General features: G+C 34.7%; 1 protein-coding gene across 2 annotated transcripts in view; it reads right to left on the minus strand.

The window, feature by feature from the left end:
- The window catches only part of AFG1L (AFG1 like ATPase), a 190,045-nt gene extending 176,001 nt beyond the window's left edge, over positions 1 to 14,044 (minus strand). For both annotated transcript variants that reach the window (XM_074310146.1, XM_074310145.1), the window contains exon 1: positions 13,850 to 14,044. In XM_074310146.1, the coding sequence (XP_074166247.1) occupies positions 13,850 to 14,003 (154 nt within the window). In that variant the 5' untranslated portion in view covers positions 14,004 to 14,044. The remainder of the gene's footprint in view (positions 1 to 13,849) is intronic.
- Between the last annotated feature and the right edge of the window lie 1,486 nt (positions 14,045 to 15,530).

A 15,530-nucleotide genomic window follows, 5' to 3' on the forward strand; every position in this document is an offset into this window, starting at 1 on the left:
AAAAAAAAATTACCTATGAATATGTACTGTCAAAGAAAATGTTATAATTATAAAAATTAATTAAAAAATTAAAAAAAAAAGAATGACAGAAATGTTTGAAAAATATGGCATACTACAAAGGAGAATGAATAATTTTGATACTAACTATATGCTTAGGTGAGTCACTCAAACCCTGCATCTGAGGCCCTTCCATTTACAACATTAGAACCAAAATACTTGTATTAGCTACCTCACAGGATTGTAGTGAGAAAAAAATGATCTGTAAATAATATTTTGGGTGCTTTATACTTATTCACTCAGGATTTCTCTAACATCTTTGTTCAGTGCATGAAAATTCTAACTTTATTTTGAAAGGAAAAAACCAAATCCCATTGGGGATAAAATAAAGCACGACAAAAGCGGCAGAAATAAAAACAGAATCAAACTAGATTCTCAAGGCTAGCTGAGAGATTGGCCAGCTTGGGCCTTGATAGCAGCTGTATAAATTGGAACACAAAAGACTTCTCAAAAGCTGCACTAAATTAAATCTGTTACTGGATCAGTGTACACAAATTATGTGATACTGTTGTCATATTATTTTGATTTGTATTAATTTATCTTATTGTGTTCTAAAAGGACAGTGGGAAAATGCCATTCAGAAGTCCCACCCACTCTGGTGCAAACATTGACACACATATCTGGAGGCCCAGAAAAGTCCACACTGTTCTTTATTAATCTCAGGGAAGACATCTCAAGCATCTCCCTTGCTCAAAAGCTTATTATGTATGGGTGATAACATAGTATCCTATCATCTAGTAATTATATAAATAATCCTTTCATTTATATGCCATAGAACATCTCAGAATACAAAGTGTTTTACAAGTAAAGCAACATTTCTTTATCAAGTTAACTTTCCTCATATCTAGACAGTATGTGTCAAGAAATGTTCAAGGCAACAAGTCTGACTCCAGTTTCTTCAAAGTTTTATGCTCATATTTCAATAAGTTCAAAAATTTAAACTGTAGAAAGATACTGGCCAAAAAACTCATTTCAGCAATTCAAGATTGTTTTCAAAAACTTGGTCATAGTTTGAAAATTCAAGGTTGCCACTATCCAGGGTTTTACTTGCAAACAGATTTAACTAGACAATGGTCAAGTCAGATATAAATGTTCTGTCAGCCTTACAGCCCAGCACTCAGAACCCACAACTCCTTTCTTCCTAGGTTGGCCAAAATTGATTCTGTTCAGTCCTTTTCACTCTTCCAAGTCTATTCTTCTGCAACTAAACATCACTTCCCCAACTAACTTTTCCACTATAAAACCAACAAAGAAATGTGTCTCTATATAAATCTATTAATGGATATATTTTATATATCCAGCTTGTAAGAAATGTGAGGGAACTAGATTTTATGTAATTTTTTTGAAAATAGGATAAATATCTATACTTGGGACAAAAGAAAGACATAGGATCTTAGAGTTTTGATTTCAAAATCAAAATCATATTTATCAAATCTACAGACTGCACAAAATTAGAAATAATGGTGATATTTGGGTTGTCAATCGAGATTTAAAAATATGTCAACAGAAGATATTTTCATAAAGTAGATAGAAATTAGTAAGATAAATTTTAACATTTGCAATTCACCAACAAAGAGGCAACATGAGTAGTGAATAACTAGCCAGCCTTGGAGTCAGGGAGATCTGGGTTTAAGTCCTATCACTCTCATATCCTGACAGTGACTTTGAACTAGCTATTTCCCCATGCCCCAGGCAACTCTCTAAGATTACAAATAGCATAGCAGGTATTGACATATTGGCAGAAAGAGTTTCGTTAGGAGGAATTTGTTGTTAGTTATCCAGTAGTGTCCAAATCTTTGTGATCCACCTAGAATTTTCTTGGGAAAAATATTGAATGGTTTGCCATTTCCTTCTCATTTTACAGATGAGGAAACTGAGACAAACAGGGTTAAGTGACTTGCCTAGGATCACACCAGTTAAGTATCTGAGGCTGAATCTGAACTCAGGTCTTCCTGACTATAGCACTGGCCTTCAGTCTATCCTCTGAGCCACCTCAGTATCCCTTGGGAGAAGTTACTTATGCCAATAAAATCAGAAATCTAGTCCAAAAGGAAAAAAAAGTCCAACTACAAATGTAAAGTCTTGCTTTGTATGTCTATGAGTCATAGAATGCTACAATCTCTGAAGAATTACACATGAGTATCATGAAGAGAGTAATAGGTACATAATGGTTATCTACAGGCTGCCATATAATAAAATTCGCTGCTACAAGGATTTGAGAGGATGATATCGAAGAAATAAACATTAAAAAATCAGAAAATGAGATTATCACATGGCCAGAGCAAGAGATAAGGAATACAAAACCTCTGTTTCACAGAATCTAGAGACAATGACTCTAGAGATAGAGAAAGACTCAAAGGTTTGGACACTGAACCTCAGGGAATTCAAGTGATATATGAGATCACATAAATAATAAACATCAGAGACAGAATTTGAATCAATTCTTTCCACTATAACACATTGTCTGGTATCTTAATGATATCAAGAGATAAAGACCTCATTTCCATCTCTCATAGCTTACTGGATGAATCCCCTATGAAGAGGAGCAAGGTCACATAAAAAAGATGGAAGAAACAGCTACATCAACACGATTACAAATTCATTTGAGGACAGTCCTACATGAAAGCTCCAAAAATCAATTAATTATATGATTACAAAACAGCATTTCATGCAAAAAAGTCTTAAAAATTTTAATACAGCTAAACAGAAGCCAACATTGTGAATCAAATACATTTTCAACTTCCTACCTTATTCATTGCTAGTGCTAAGCAAGATATCATTGCTTATTATTTAATCACTAGGAACCAGTGCCCTATGCAGATCTGAAGTATTTAGAACTGGGAATTCATCTAGTCCAGGGGTTCTAAACTTTGTGTCACTTAACTTTTTTGCAGTCTGGTGAAGCCAACAGAATCCCTTCAAAGAAAAAAAAAAAATTAATGAATAAGATAAAATATATGGAATTATGAAGGAAACCAGTTTTATTGAAATAGTAATCAAAATATTTTAATGAAAACAAGTTCACAGCTCCTATGTTAAAAATCTATGATTTTTAGTCCAATTATTTTTCATAAATGGAGAAGTGACACCTGAAATTAAGCAGCTTGCCCAAATAACATTTAATTGACAGCAGAAATAGGACTAAAACCTTGATTTCCTCATTTCCAGGTCAGTTTACCTTTTCACTTGAATTCTGCTTCTCCTCAAGAGTTCTTTTCCATTCCACCAATAAATAATCCACTATCCCTTCTAGGAGAATAGGAGTTTTTACCTGGATCCAATTTTTAAGATGCCCAAATGAGCCAGTATTTATTAGGAGCCTATTATGTGTTAGTACTCAGCTAAATGCTTGGGATACAGAGCATTTGGAAATCTACTTGAGAGTTGAGACAGAAGAAATAGTACGCCTTGTGAATTAGCAATTTTGTCTTGACCTTCAGATATGCTTCTGAAAGAATCAGGACCTACTAATATGAGAACTGAACTCTCCTTAATGATGATTTGCCTAGGTGATTTACCTAACAATTCTGAGCTAAAACACTACCTTACCCTTTCTTAGCCTGCCATTCCCTGTGTACAATAAATACTCTTAAACAAAAGTGATCAAAATTAACAACTGTGGAATAAAAGGAACTACAGCTCCCTCACAAAAAGAAAGAAAATTGTTGCCAAAATGAACATACACTTAGTTAAATGAAATCAATACTATATGAGGAATCTAGATTTCCAGTTTAAAATGTTTACCCACTGCTGTGAGAAAAATGCACAATCAGAAAAAGCACTTTTAACATTTCTAAAGGGTTGAATTAAAATTTCAGCTGTAAACTTCATTACTGTAATTAGATTTTTAAATGCATATTTATTATACATCTATTCAAATGATGTGTTCACAATTATTCATGAGTTATTTCTGTGTTACACTGATTGTAAGAAGTAAGAAAATATTTCTGGCCACTGACCAGAAATATTCTGTTACAATGAGAGAGTTAAGGTCATAGGCAGCTTGTTTATACTCTATTATGTCCTAATCATATCTCAAAGGTAAATGTTAAAGCTTTTTTTTTATAAAATGGAAGCAGATCAATAACCCAAAAAGTCAGACTTACTATTGACATTCAAGATTTAGGATTGGTTCACTGATGAATAAACAAAGTATAGAAAAGAAGAAAATCAAATCATAATTAAACTCTTCAGAAAGACAACATAAGCCATCAACAAGGAATACATCATAAGATGATTTACCTTCATTTACAGAAGGCTGATTTTAGAGGCTTTAAAAGGTGCTTTTGATTTAACTAGAAGAATTATGAAAATTGGAACCGAATGCCTGCAGGTTACCATTCTCTCCCTTTAGAAGTTAATCTTGAGTATTCCATGTATGTAAAGCTGCAAGTAGTGAGGGGAAAAAAGCACCTTAAATTTCAAGACAACACATCGGTAAATACTACTTTAAAATATGAACTAAGCTATTTCAAAGTAATTAAAGATACAATCAGACACTTGAGTAACCTCTTAATGTTCACTTATTCTACATTGTCCTACATGGGATCTGCTTGCTATCCAAAAACCAAAGACAGCAGTAAATTTAACTTCTAGTTAAAATGAAATATTTATTTAAATGGCAGGCTTTAATATTATTTTTCCATATTCAAAGTATGCATACATTTATTTTCTATTCTATCAGGCCAATAAATTGGTTTTTATTAGATTTCACTGTTTAGCTTTTATGACAGGAATGAGCTATAATATAGCTCTATAAGATCACAGATTGAGAAATGGATTCTTAATCTTTTTTGTATCATGGACTTCTTAGTAAATCTGGTGGAGTCTATAGATATTTCTCAGAAAAATGTTTTTAAATGAATAAAATAAGATAATAGGATCAAAAAGAAACCAGTTATACTGAAATAGTTATTAAAAAATTTTTTAAAGAAATTCTCAAACCTTGAAATAATTCACTCCTTCATTTTACAAAAGAGGAAACTAAGGCCCTAAAGGTTAAGTGCCATGACCAAAATCATACAGATAACAAATAGCCAAGCTGGAATTTGAAACCAAGTCCTCTCCCTTCAAATCCAACACTCTTTTCACTATAGAAACCGCAAGCAAAAAAGGCAAGGGGCTAATTTCTCTTTGAAGTTCTTAAAAATGACCCAATTGTTTAAGGTGATAGAAAACAGTATTTAACAACTATGATTAAAGTATACTGTTATTGCAGTCATTTTTATGGACAGTTTTTCAAATGATAAAAACTGCTCAAATCTTGAACAAAAGAATATCCATTCTTAGAAACTTTTAAAATATTCAAGTTGGCATCCAAACACGGTTAATAACTTGTACTTTGGTCAAATCATTTCTAAGAAAGATGTAATTATCTTATGTTGGTTAAGTGAAATGCCCTTACACAATTCGAAGACTGAAATTTTAGGGAAGACACCCCAGAGGGAAGTATAGAATTGACTGTGATAAAATATAAATCCTGAATTTCTTTGTCAAAGACAACTAATAATAGTCTGTAAAGACCCTAAGGAGCTTCAGTTTTACTAAGTAGAGGGTGTAACCTTTAAGAGGAATTGATTGTATAGTAAAGACAAGAAGGAATATAGTGTTCTAGGAAGAAGCTATCTAGCTGGGGTGTGGGCAGGTAATGCTTAGGGGTACAGAGGTCAAGTAACCAAGAAGGGAGAAGAAAGGGAAAAGAAGAAGGGAGAGTGAAACGTAGAATAGGCTGCAAAGCAATGAAAAGAAATAATGAGAACAATTTGGAACTATGCCTAAAGGGCTGTGAAATTGTGCAAATCCTTTGACCCAGAAATACCACTATATCTGTATCCTAAAGATCAATGGAAAAAGGAAAGGATGTAGATGTTAAATATATATATATATATATATATATATATATATATATATATATATATATATATATATATATATATATATATATATATATATATATATAAAACAGCTATTTTCTTTAATGGCAAAGAACTGGAAATTAAAGGAAGAACAGTCAGTTGAACAAGTTATGTTGTATGATTGTGATAGAATATATCGTGCTATAAGAAATGACAAGCAGAATGCTTTCAGAAAAATCTAGGAAGACTTATATGAACTGATGCAAAGTGAAATGAACAAAACCAGAACACTGAACACAGTAACAGCAATAGTGTATGATGCTCAACTGTGAGTGACTTTTTATGAAAATGCCATCTACTTCCAAAGAACTGATTGAATCTAAAGGCAAATTGAAACATACTTTTAAAACTTTGTTTCTTGTTTTGTTTTGTTTTGTCTGCATTTTTTTGGGGGGGGCAACATGGCTATTATGGCTGAGGGGAAAGAGAAAAGGAGGGAGAGTGTTTCAAATTTAAAAAAAACTTTAAAATTTTTATTTCCATGTAATTGAGAAAAAAATTAAATGTATACATCAACAACAACAAAAAGAATGAAGACATATGGAAGCTATATGACAGATATAAACTACCAAGTCCAAAGTACATAAACAAAAGATCAGAGCCTTGTACAGTAAGTAGCCTAGGTCAGAGTGAGAAAATAAAAATAAGAAAAGGACATATACAAAGGTCTTAAGGTAGAAACCAAGGTCTGCAACAAAGGTTAGAAAGCCAAATGCTCTGAACATTTAGGTACAAAATTTCTATACAGTCACCCACCTCCCATCTAAACTATAAAATTTATTAACAGCATACAAACCGTGGGTGCAACACTCAATCACACAGAAGTATACGGTGTCATTTGCTTCCTCACAAGGACCCACTAGATGCCTGTCTTGGTCTGGTTTTCAGAAACAAAGCTAAAACAAGCAGCTTCAATCACACAAAATCTCAAGATTTGATAACTTTTGACTATTACAAAGGTTTCAGCAATTTTTAACATAATTGAAAATTTATCCTAAATAAAAATGTTCCCTGGATTAACTGCAACTCAGGAAATCTGTTCTATCCAGACTATAGTTGGGAATGGCCTGAGGGAAGTAGGGTCTATGATTTTACACAAAGAGAAAAGGAACTGCAGCCTTCGACAAAGATAATCTAGTGTAAGCAGACCCCAGGCACCTTTGAATACAAGTCATGAATAGGCTAAGTATGGATAAACACAGGAGTAGATAGAATTCCTTTGGTGTCAGGGGGCAAGTATAGAAAGGGATCATTAGCTCTTTCAGAAATTTCTGTCCTACCTGTCACTCCTCCTCCCATTAAAGGAAAGGGCTTAATTTTACTAGGCTACCACAATAAACCTGAAAAGTAGTAAGCTCTCTAACTCTCTGGCTTTATTCAACAACTGAATGACCATCTGTCAGAGATGTTGTATAGGGTCTTCCAGTATAGGGTAGGAGGATAAACTAAATGATCTCTCAGCTCCAGCACTCAGACTTCCAAAACAAAGAACATAAAGTTCACTGGCCATAAGGGCAAATTACTCTATTGTAAGCCAATTCACTTTTAGGCTCCTGAAGTTCATTCTAAAATATCCTCTGGGGCACTGACTTCCATCTTGTCCCTATAATTATCACACCACTACCACATAGTGCTGGGTCTACCTGAACCGTATTTATTCCTATATGAATAAGTGAAGTAAATGCCATTCAAGAAGGAACATTTGAATGGAAAGCTATAATGTCATTGAATGAAAAGACAAGCATACAAAGACTGCTCAATTTCAAGCTTTATAGTAACTACAGAAACTGAGAAATGGGCTCAAAGAGCACCTAGAAGATACAATGGATTAGAGTGCCAGGCCTGGACTCAGGAAGATCAGAATTCAACTATGGCCTCAGCCACTAGCTGTGTGACCTTAGGCAAGCCACTTAATCCTTTGTGCCTCAGTTTCCTCATCTACAAAATGGGCAGGAAAAGGAAATGGCAAGCCATTCCAGTATCTTTGTCAAGAAAACCCCAAGTGGAGTAACAAAGGGTCAGACACAACTGAACAACAGGATTAGGATGTTATTCATAAATGTAAGAAAAACTTCATTAATACTAGTAAAAATTGCACAGCATACATGAACTGATGCTGAGTGAAATAAGCAAGACCAGAAGATCATTATATACTTCAACAGCAATACTATATGATGATCAATTCTGATGGACGTGGCCCTCTTCAACAATGAGATGAACCAAATCGGTTCCGATAGAGCAGTAATGAATTGAACCAGCTACACTCAGAGAAAGAACTCTGGGAGATGACTATGAACCACTACATAGAATTCCCAATCCCTCTATTTTTGTCTGCCTGAATTTTTTATTTCCTTCACAGATTAAATGTACACTATTTCAAAGTCCTATTCCTTTTGCACAGCAAAATATCTGTTTGAACATGTATACATATATTGTATTTAATTTATACTTTAACATATTTAACATGTATTGGTCAACCTGCCATCTGGGGGAAAGGGTGGAGGGAAGGAGGGAAAAAATTGGAACAAAAGGTTCTACAATTGTCAATGCTGATAAATTACCCATGTATATATCTTGTAAATAAAAAGCTATGATAAAAAATAAATTTAAAAAATTTTTAAAATAGAGAATTAAAAAAAATAAAATAAAAATTACACAGCATCTAGCATAGGTGGCTGCTAATGGTAATGACTATGATGACTAACAAAAGATTATATATTAATTCAGTTGATATAGCACCTAATCTTAGATTAAAACTTAATTCCCTTGATTTCAGAGAGAGGTGGAGAGACTTACATGAACTGATATTAAAAGAAATGAGCAGAACCAGGAGATCATTGTGCACAGCAACAATAAAATTATACAATTATCAATTCTGATGGATGTGGTGCTTTTCAACAATCAGATGATTCAGACCAGTTCCAATGATTTTGTGATGAAGAGGAGAGTCATCTACACCCAGAGAGAAGATTGTGGGAACTGAAGGTGGATCACAACATAGCATTTTCATTCTTTTTGTTATTGTTTGCTTGCATTTTATTTTCTTTCTCATTTTTTCTTTTTGATTTGATTTTTCTTGTACAGCAAGATAATTGTATAAATATGTATTGGATTTAACGTATATTTTTACCATATTGGATTACTTGATATAGGGGAGAGGGATAAGAGAGAGAAAAATTGGAACACAAGGTTTTGCACAGGTTAAAGTTGAAAAATGATCCATGCATATGTTTTGAAAATTAAAAAGTTTTAATAAAAATTAATTAACTAAATGAAAATTAAAAAACAAAAAACAAATGTGTTTCCCTAACAAACCTGATTTTCATTGGTGATGGGGAGGAGTACTCTATTTTCAAACTAAAGGTTAAAGTTGAATAAATGTTTATAAAAATAGTGAATTAATTTTTAAGAAGAGAAATTATCAAAGAACAAAGTTAACCTTAAAGAAGTGATATGAGAAGAAACCTCTCATTCCTTTTCAGAGTTAAAGAAGAAAGGGTCTGGTACAGGCATGAAACATATTTTGTTTATGTGTATGTATGTGTGTAATGATAGGTTTTTTTCAATGTACTGATTAGTTCTGCTGGATTTGTTTCCTTCCCCCCCCCCCTTTATTTTTCTTTTAAGAAAATCTGCTATCAGAAATGGCATTCTAAGTGGGAGAAAGGGAGAAATAAACAGAAAAAGGTAGGTGATACAAAAACAAAAGAGATTAATAAAATCTGTTTTGAAAATAATAAGTAAAAGGAATAATAAATGAAAAATCTAAGTGCTACACTGTACCTATAATGTCTTTAAAAAAAAAATACCTAAGGGAAGTCCTTCAGCAAATTAGGTAAATTTTTTACACAATCTAAGCACTGAAGTACATGAACACAGTGATACTACAACAATTTATTTTGCAGAAAAACCCAAGTTAATGTAAACTAGCCTTGGCTTCCTTTCTAATCTTTACTTTTTATTGTCATGAATATAAAAGCAAAAGACTGTCATTTTTAGCCACATTTGCCAAAACAATCAACTGAAAGAAATCTAAGAGTAGGAACTGCTATGTTATTACTCAACATATTACTTGAATACTGTGTATGCTATGTATCATTGAAATCTATAGATGAAAAACACATGACTAAATAATTATTTTATGACTGAGAGTTCCTTACAGCAGAGATTATGCTGCCAAGCATTCTAGATTGTTTGGATAATGAAGTAGAAAACAGAATGTTACAAGAATACAATCAGGAGTATGCAAAAGGCTGAAGATTCCTTTCTGTCCCTATATTTGGAGCTACCTAGACATGAACATCCAAAGCAACTTTCTTTCCTTTGCCTCCACAGGAAGTTACAGCACTGCAAATGTCACCATAATAATAATTATTATCATTTATATAGCACAGTAATGTTTTACCTAGATCATCCCATTTGATCCTCATAACAAAGAGCAATAATAGTTCTTGTTATCCCCTAAGTCTTTCAGTATAGTCAATAATAAATATCTGAATAAATACTATATACACAAGCATTTCTAGAATCTAGATAAATAATAAAGACAATATCTTTTAAGTTCTTAAATAGGAAGATTGTGTATAATTTGTTCTTTTGGATACTAACACTTGATTAAATAGCAAAAATGCATAATTAAAGCAATATTTTATTTTAATTCAATTAAAATTTTTGTTTATTTAGTAAGCCTTATATACACAACTTTACATAAGACAAGGATCCCAGACCTCATAGAGTTTACATTCTAAAAGGGAGTTATTACACAAACACAAGCAACCATAATACAAAATAACACAAAAAGTCATAGATGTAAATAAGATCAGAGGTATAAAATGAAATACAAGTGATGTCCCACAGCAAAATGCCACACCACAGGACCTATAAGGAGGTATATAGAATGAAGGAAGACTTCATTAAGAAAGGAGCAATTTTAAGTTTCCTTTTAAAGGTTAGGAAGGAATTGAACAGATAAAAAGTGGAAAAAGAGAATATTGCACCCACAGAAGTAAAAGTGGAAAAGCATGAGACATAGTTGGAGGACAAAAAGTAGTTTGGCTGAAATATGTAAAAGAAAATACTATGAGAAAAGGCTAGAAGTTAAAAAAAAGAAAAAGAAAAAAAAAGGCCAAACAAAAATGTTTAAATTTAATTTAGTAGACAACAGCATGGAGTTAGAGATTTTTGAACACCAAACGGGTAAAAGGGTAAAGTTCAATCTGACTTTTCTATATGGCAAATGAAGGATGCAGGGTAGAAGAGTGGAAGACCTTTTAGGAACAAAGTGCCTTGGTTCAGGTGTGGTGGTGGGCAATGGCAACAAGAAGCAAATGAATTCAGTGACTATCACTGAGGTAAACTTATGAATGTAACCAGGCAAGTTTAATTCAATTCAATTCAACAAAAATTGTAAGTGCAAAGACAAAAAGAAGGCAAATTCTAATTTGAAGAAACTTTCATTCTACTGCCTAAGTAATAGAGAAGAAAGAACCTGAACTGAGAGTCAGTGAACAGATATTATGTGCTGAATTTTTGGTCAAGAGAGCTATGTTCAAATTCCACCTTAGGGCATTATTAACTGGGTAACTATAAAGAAGTCATTAACTTCTCAGAGCTCTGACTGGGACGTTTGTAAAACAGGGACAATATTATCAGATCTATCTACCAAATAGTATTATAGTGAGAATCTGAATATATATAATTTGAATACACATAAATGCAAATTTCTGGATTTGGAGTCTGAGAACTTAGGTTCAAATTCTGGTTCTCTGTCACAGTATCTGCATGACCTTCAGCAAGCCACTACTTAATATATTTCTTCCAACTTTCTAACTATGATCCTATTAAACCTAATTTTTCACAGGACTTAAGTCATTTAACCAGGTGCTTCAGTTTCCTCATCTTTTACTAAGTGAGAGAGACTATAATTCTATATTTCTCTAGTTCTTCAATAAGCATTTACTGAGTGTCACATACTACAGTAAAGATGAGAATAGAAATGAAAAAAATAAAATATCTCTTGACTTCAAGGAGTTAACATTTGACTAAAATGGGAGCTGGGAGTGGTATAGGATAGAAACAATATGTACACAGATAAATAAATACAAAAGATAGAAAAAAGTAAATAAAAATAATGTCAGGGGTTGGGGAGAGCATCAACATCTATGAGGATCAAAAAAAAAAAGGCTTCTGGCAGGAGTAAGCACATGTGACTTGATTTGAAGGAATCACACACTGCATGTATGAAATATATAAGAAATAATAGTCAATGATGGAACAAAGGAACAAAAAGTGATTTCTAAAGAAAGTTTCCTCTTTTTTGCTCCTACAATTTTTGCTCCTTATAACACGGACAAGTCACTTAACTTTTCTATGACCCCAGGCAACTATCCATAATTATAAATTGCAGAAAATTACCTATGTTCACTAAGAGCTTTCCATATGGATGAAATTACAGTTCCAAATCAAAAACAAGTTAAATGAGGGGGGAATGGTTTGAGAGATAAGGGGAAAAAAATAAAATTTTTGAGCAGTTAGGATGATGATAATCAAAAATATAAACTTCCTGCAACTTTTGGTTAATATTAACATCACCTAATCAAAACCTGCCCCATGGGATGTAAAAACAGTCCTAAGTAATTTAAGCAAATACCTAAATGCCTCAATATACTTAAAACCTTAACATTAATTAAATGAGTTGCCCTTTTTCTTAGATAAAAAGCCAGAGAAAGTCTATCAATTGTCCCTTCCTCCATGTCGGGACATATAAATCCTCCACCTCAACCAGACAGTGCACCTCTAAATCAGGGGTTCTCAAACTACAGCCCGGAGGCCACATGCACCTACTGAGGGATTATGGCAAATGGGCTGAAGGGCGGAGACAGAGTGTGAGCTTTTGTTTTTACCCTAGTCCGGCCCTCCCACAGTCTGAGGGACAGTGAACTGGCCCCTATTTAAAAAGTTTGAGGACCCCTGCTCTAGATGTAGTTTAATCTGTAGTCTACCACTTATAGTAAACTTTAACTAGTTTATTTAATTAAGTTTGTTTCCTTAGGGGATGTAGGAGATCCGTTTAATTTCCATGATACTGAAGGAAGTTAGAAATGATGGCGCTATGTTTTCTTTAACTTTTATGGCTTAAGAGGAATGTACAAGATTGCACATATAAATTAATTACTTCTGTTATTCTAATTTAATTTTGCCCATAAGAAACCTTGTCAGAATCATCATGATTATTAAGGCTTTCTTAATTTACTCTTGAGCATAATTATAAAATCTAAATCTGTATCGGTGGCTGCCTGCTACACCAGATACAGGGAGGAGATGGTTCTCCCACACTACTTCATGATGGTGGAATCCCACGGCATTAAGCAAGTGTCAAGTTGATTTCAGGACTGAGCCCCTCGGAGACACTCACCAGAGGCCCGGAGATGATGACAAATCATCAGTTTCCAAATGAGAGGGAAAAGTTATTGACATCCCAAAGCCTTAGCTTGCGCACCTGAACTGGCTCTGAAGGCCCCTCCAGGACTAGTTAAGAATATGGGTCCCAGGCCCTAATTTGAGGTATTGATCTTGTAAAAGAGAGCTAATCCCCCAAAGCACGGGGACCTGCGACTTGATTGATAGCTGACAGTGGCCATGACCTTGCTTGACCATGACAGCGGCCGTAATCAGGCTGGGGGGGTCAAGCCTCCAGCCACAAGCTTTCTGCATCTCCCACATCCCAGGAAAATGCGGCTGGCCTCTCGCCCCCTCAGGACTCCCTTCTCGGCGGGGCCGCCTTCCTTAAGACCCCAGGCTTGGAGGGGCCAAGAAACCCAACAGACTCGGCACGGCCATCCATTCTGGCTCCGCCTCCCTGGAGCTCCGTCACTGACCTTTCCGAGGGGGCCTCCCGAGGGCGGTCGCAGGGGCGGAGGAGGCGGCGGCGGCGGCTGCTGCTACCCGAGCCCCCCACAAGGTGCAAGTGCCCCGCACCCAGTTCTGCACCAGGGGCCGCAGAGTAACCCAGGGCAACAGGGAAGTCGCCATCTTGGAGAGGGAAAGGGGGGCGAAAAAACTTTATTGAGAGCAGAGGAAGGACAGGGAAACAAAACGAAGCCAATCAGGTTGCTCGGCCCGGCGCTGGCTCCTCCCTAGAGATGGGAATGAGCTGGATGAGGAACCTGAACTGAGACCAGAAGGGAGGCATGAGCCACTCCGGCCACCGTTGGGGCCTCCTCCTCTTTTCCTGGACCTGTTTTCCCGGACTACAACTTCCAGCGTGCCCTGCAACTACTTGAGGCGTTCTTTAGGAGTATTTAATCACGTAAAATCCCGGGATTCTTAACTTTTTTTTTTTTAATGTTTTAAATGTCGTGGTCACTCTGGTGAAGACCCTCTCCTCATAATGTTTTAAAATGCTTAAAATCAAAAGCATTTTTTATGGGGGAAAAAAAAAGAAAAAACAATTATATTGAAATAATTATCAAAATATAAAAAAAACCCTCAAGTGTAGGGACCCCGGATTCTTGAGAACTCCTGTTGGTCCAATACCCAACTCGATATGTTCTCCTTAGGGTAATGATGAATTTAAGGGGATCTCATAGTTACCAAGGTCTGGCTGCTTCCAATAACTGAAAATTTTGTAGAATATCTGAACAGCAAACATAGTCATGTGGTCATAGATTTAATGCATATACTTATCTGCTTATATATTGGATACACACACTATTTTTTTTTATTAATAGTTTTTATTTACCAAATATATGTATGGATAATTTTACAATATTGACAATTGCCAACCCCCCCCCCCCAGGGCAGGTTGACCAATATATGTTACATATGTTAAAGTATAAATTAAATACAATATATGTATACATGTCCAAACAGTTATTTTGCTGAACAAAAAGAATCAGACTTTGAAATAGTGTAGCATTAGCCTGTGAAGGAAATCCAAAATGCAGATGGACAAAATTAGAGGGATTGGAAATTCTATGTAGACACACTACTTCTCTTAACAAGACCCCCAATTTTATAACCCCATACCTTATCTTTAAGAGAAGCAACCTGGCATAATAGACAAAGAGCTGATCTCAGAGCCACTAAACTGCCAACAAGTTACCTGAATATTTTCAGTTATTTAAACAGGCTAATATTCGTCTAAATCAATGATCAAATTTGTGCTAAAGATAGCAAAAAAAAAAAAAAAATAAATCATCCCCATACACATACATACTTTTGAATATTTAATAAAGGGATGACAGTGGACTTCACACACACATACACACAGGTACAATATCTATTAATAATTGACCATTTAGAAAGACAGCAGAGTATTTATAATGCATAATACAAATATCTCACCTCTACATAAAATTGGTAGCAGTCACTATGTAAGGAAGTGTATCAGCATATAATCTGACCTCAGTGACAATTTAATAATTATACTCATCTGGCCTATTGTCTAGCTCTCTAGAGGACCACCAAGAATTAAGTTCTTCAAAGCCACGAGAAGTTTCCTCATCCTTGACTCGGTTTCCATTTTTCAGTGTTAATCCAGTGGAATTCAGTTTCTGA

This window comes from Sminthopsis crassicaudata, chromosome 4 (genome assembly GCF_048593235.1).
Source record: "Sminthopsis crassicaudata isolate SCR6 chromosome 4, ASM4859323v1, whole genome shotgun sequence".
Lineage (NCBI taxonomy): Eukaryota > Metazoa > Chordata > Mammalia > Dasyuromorphia > Dasyuridae > Sminthopsis > Sminthopsis crassicaudata.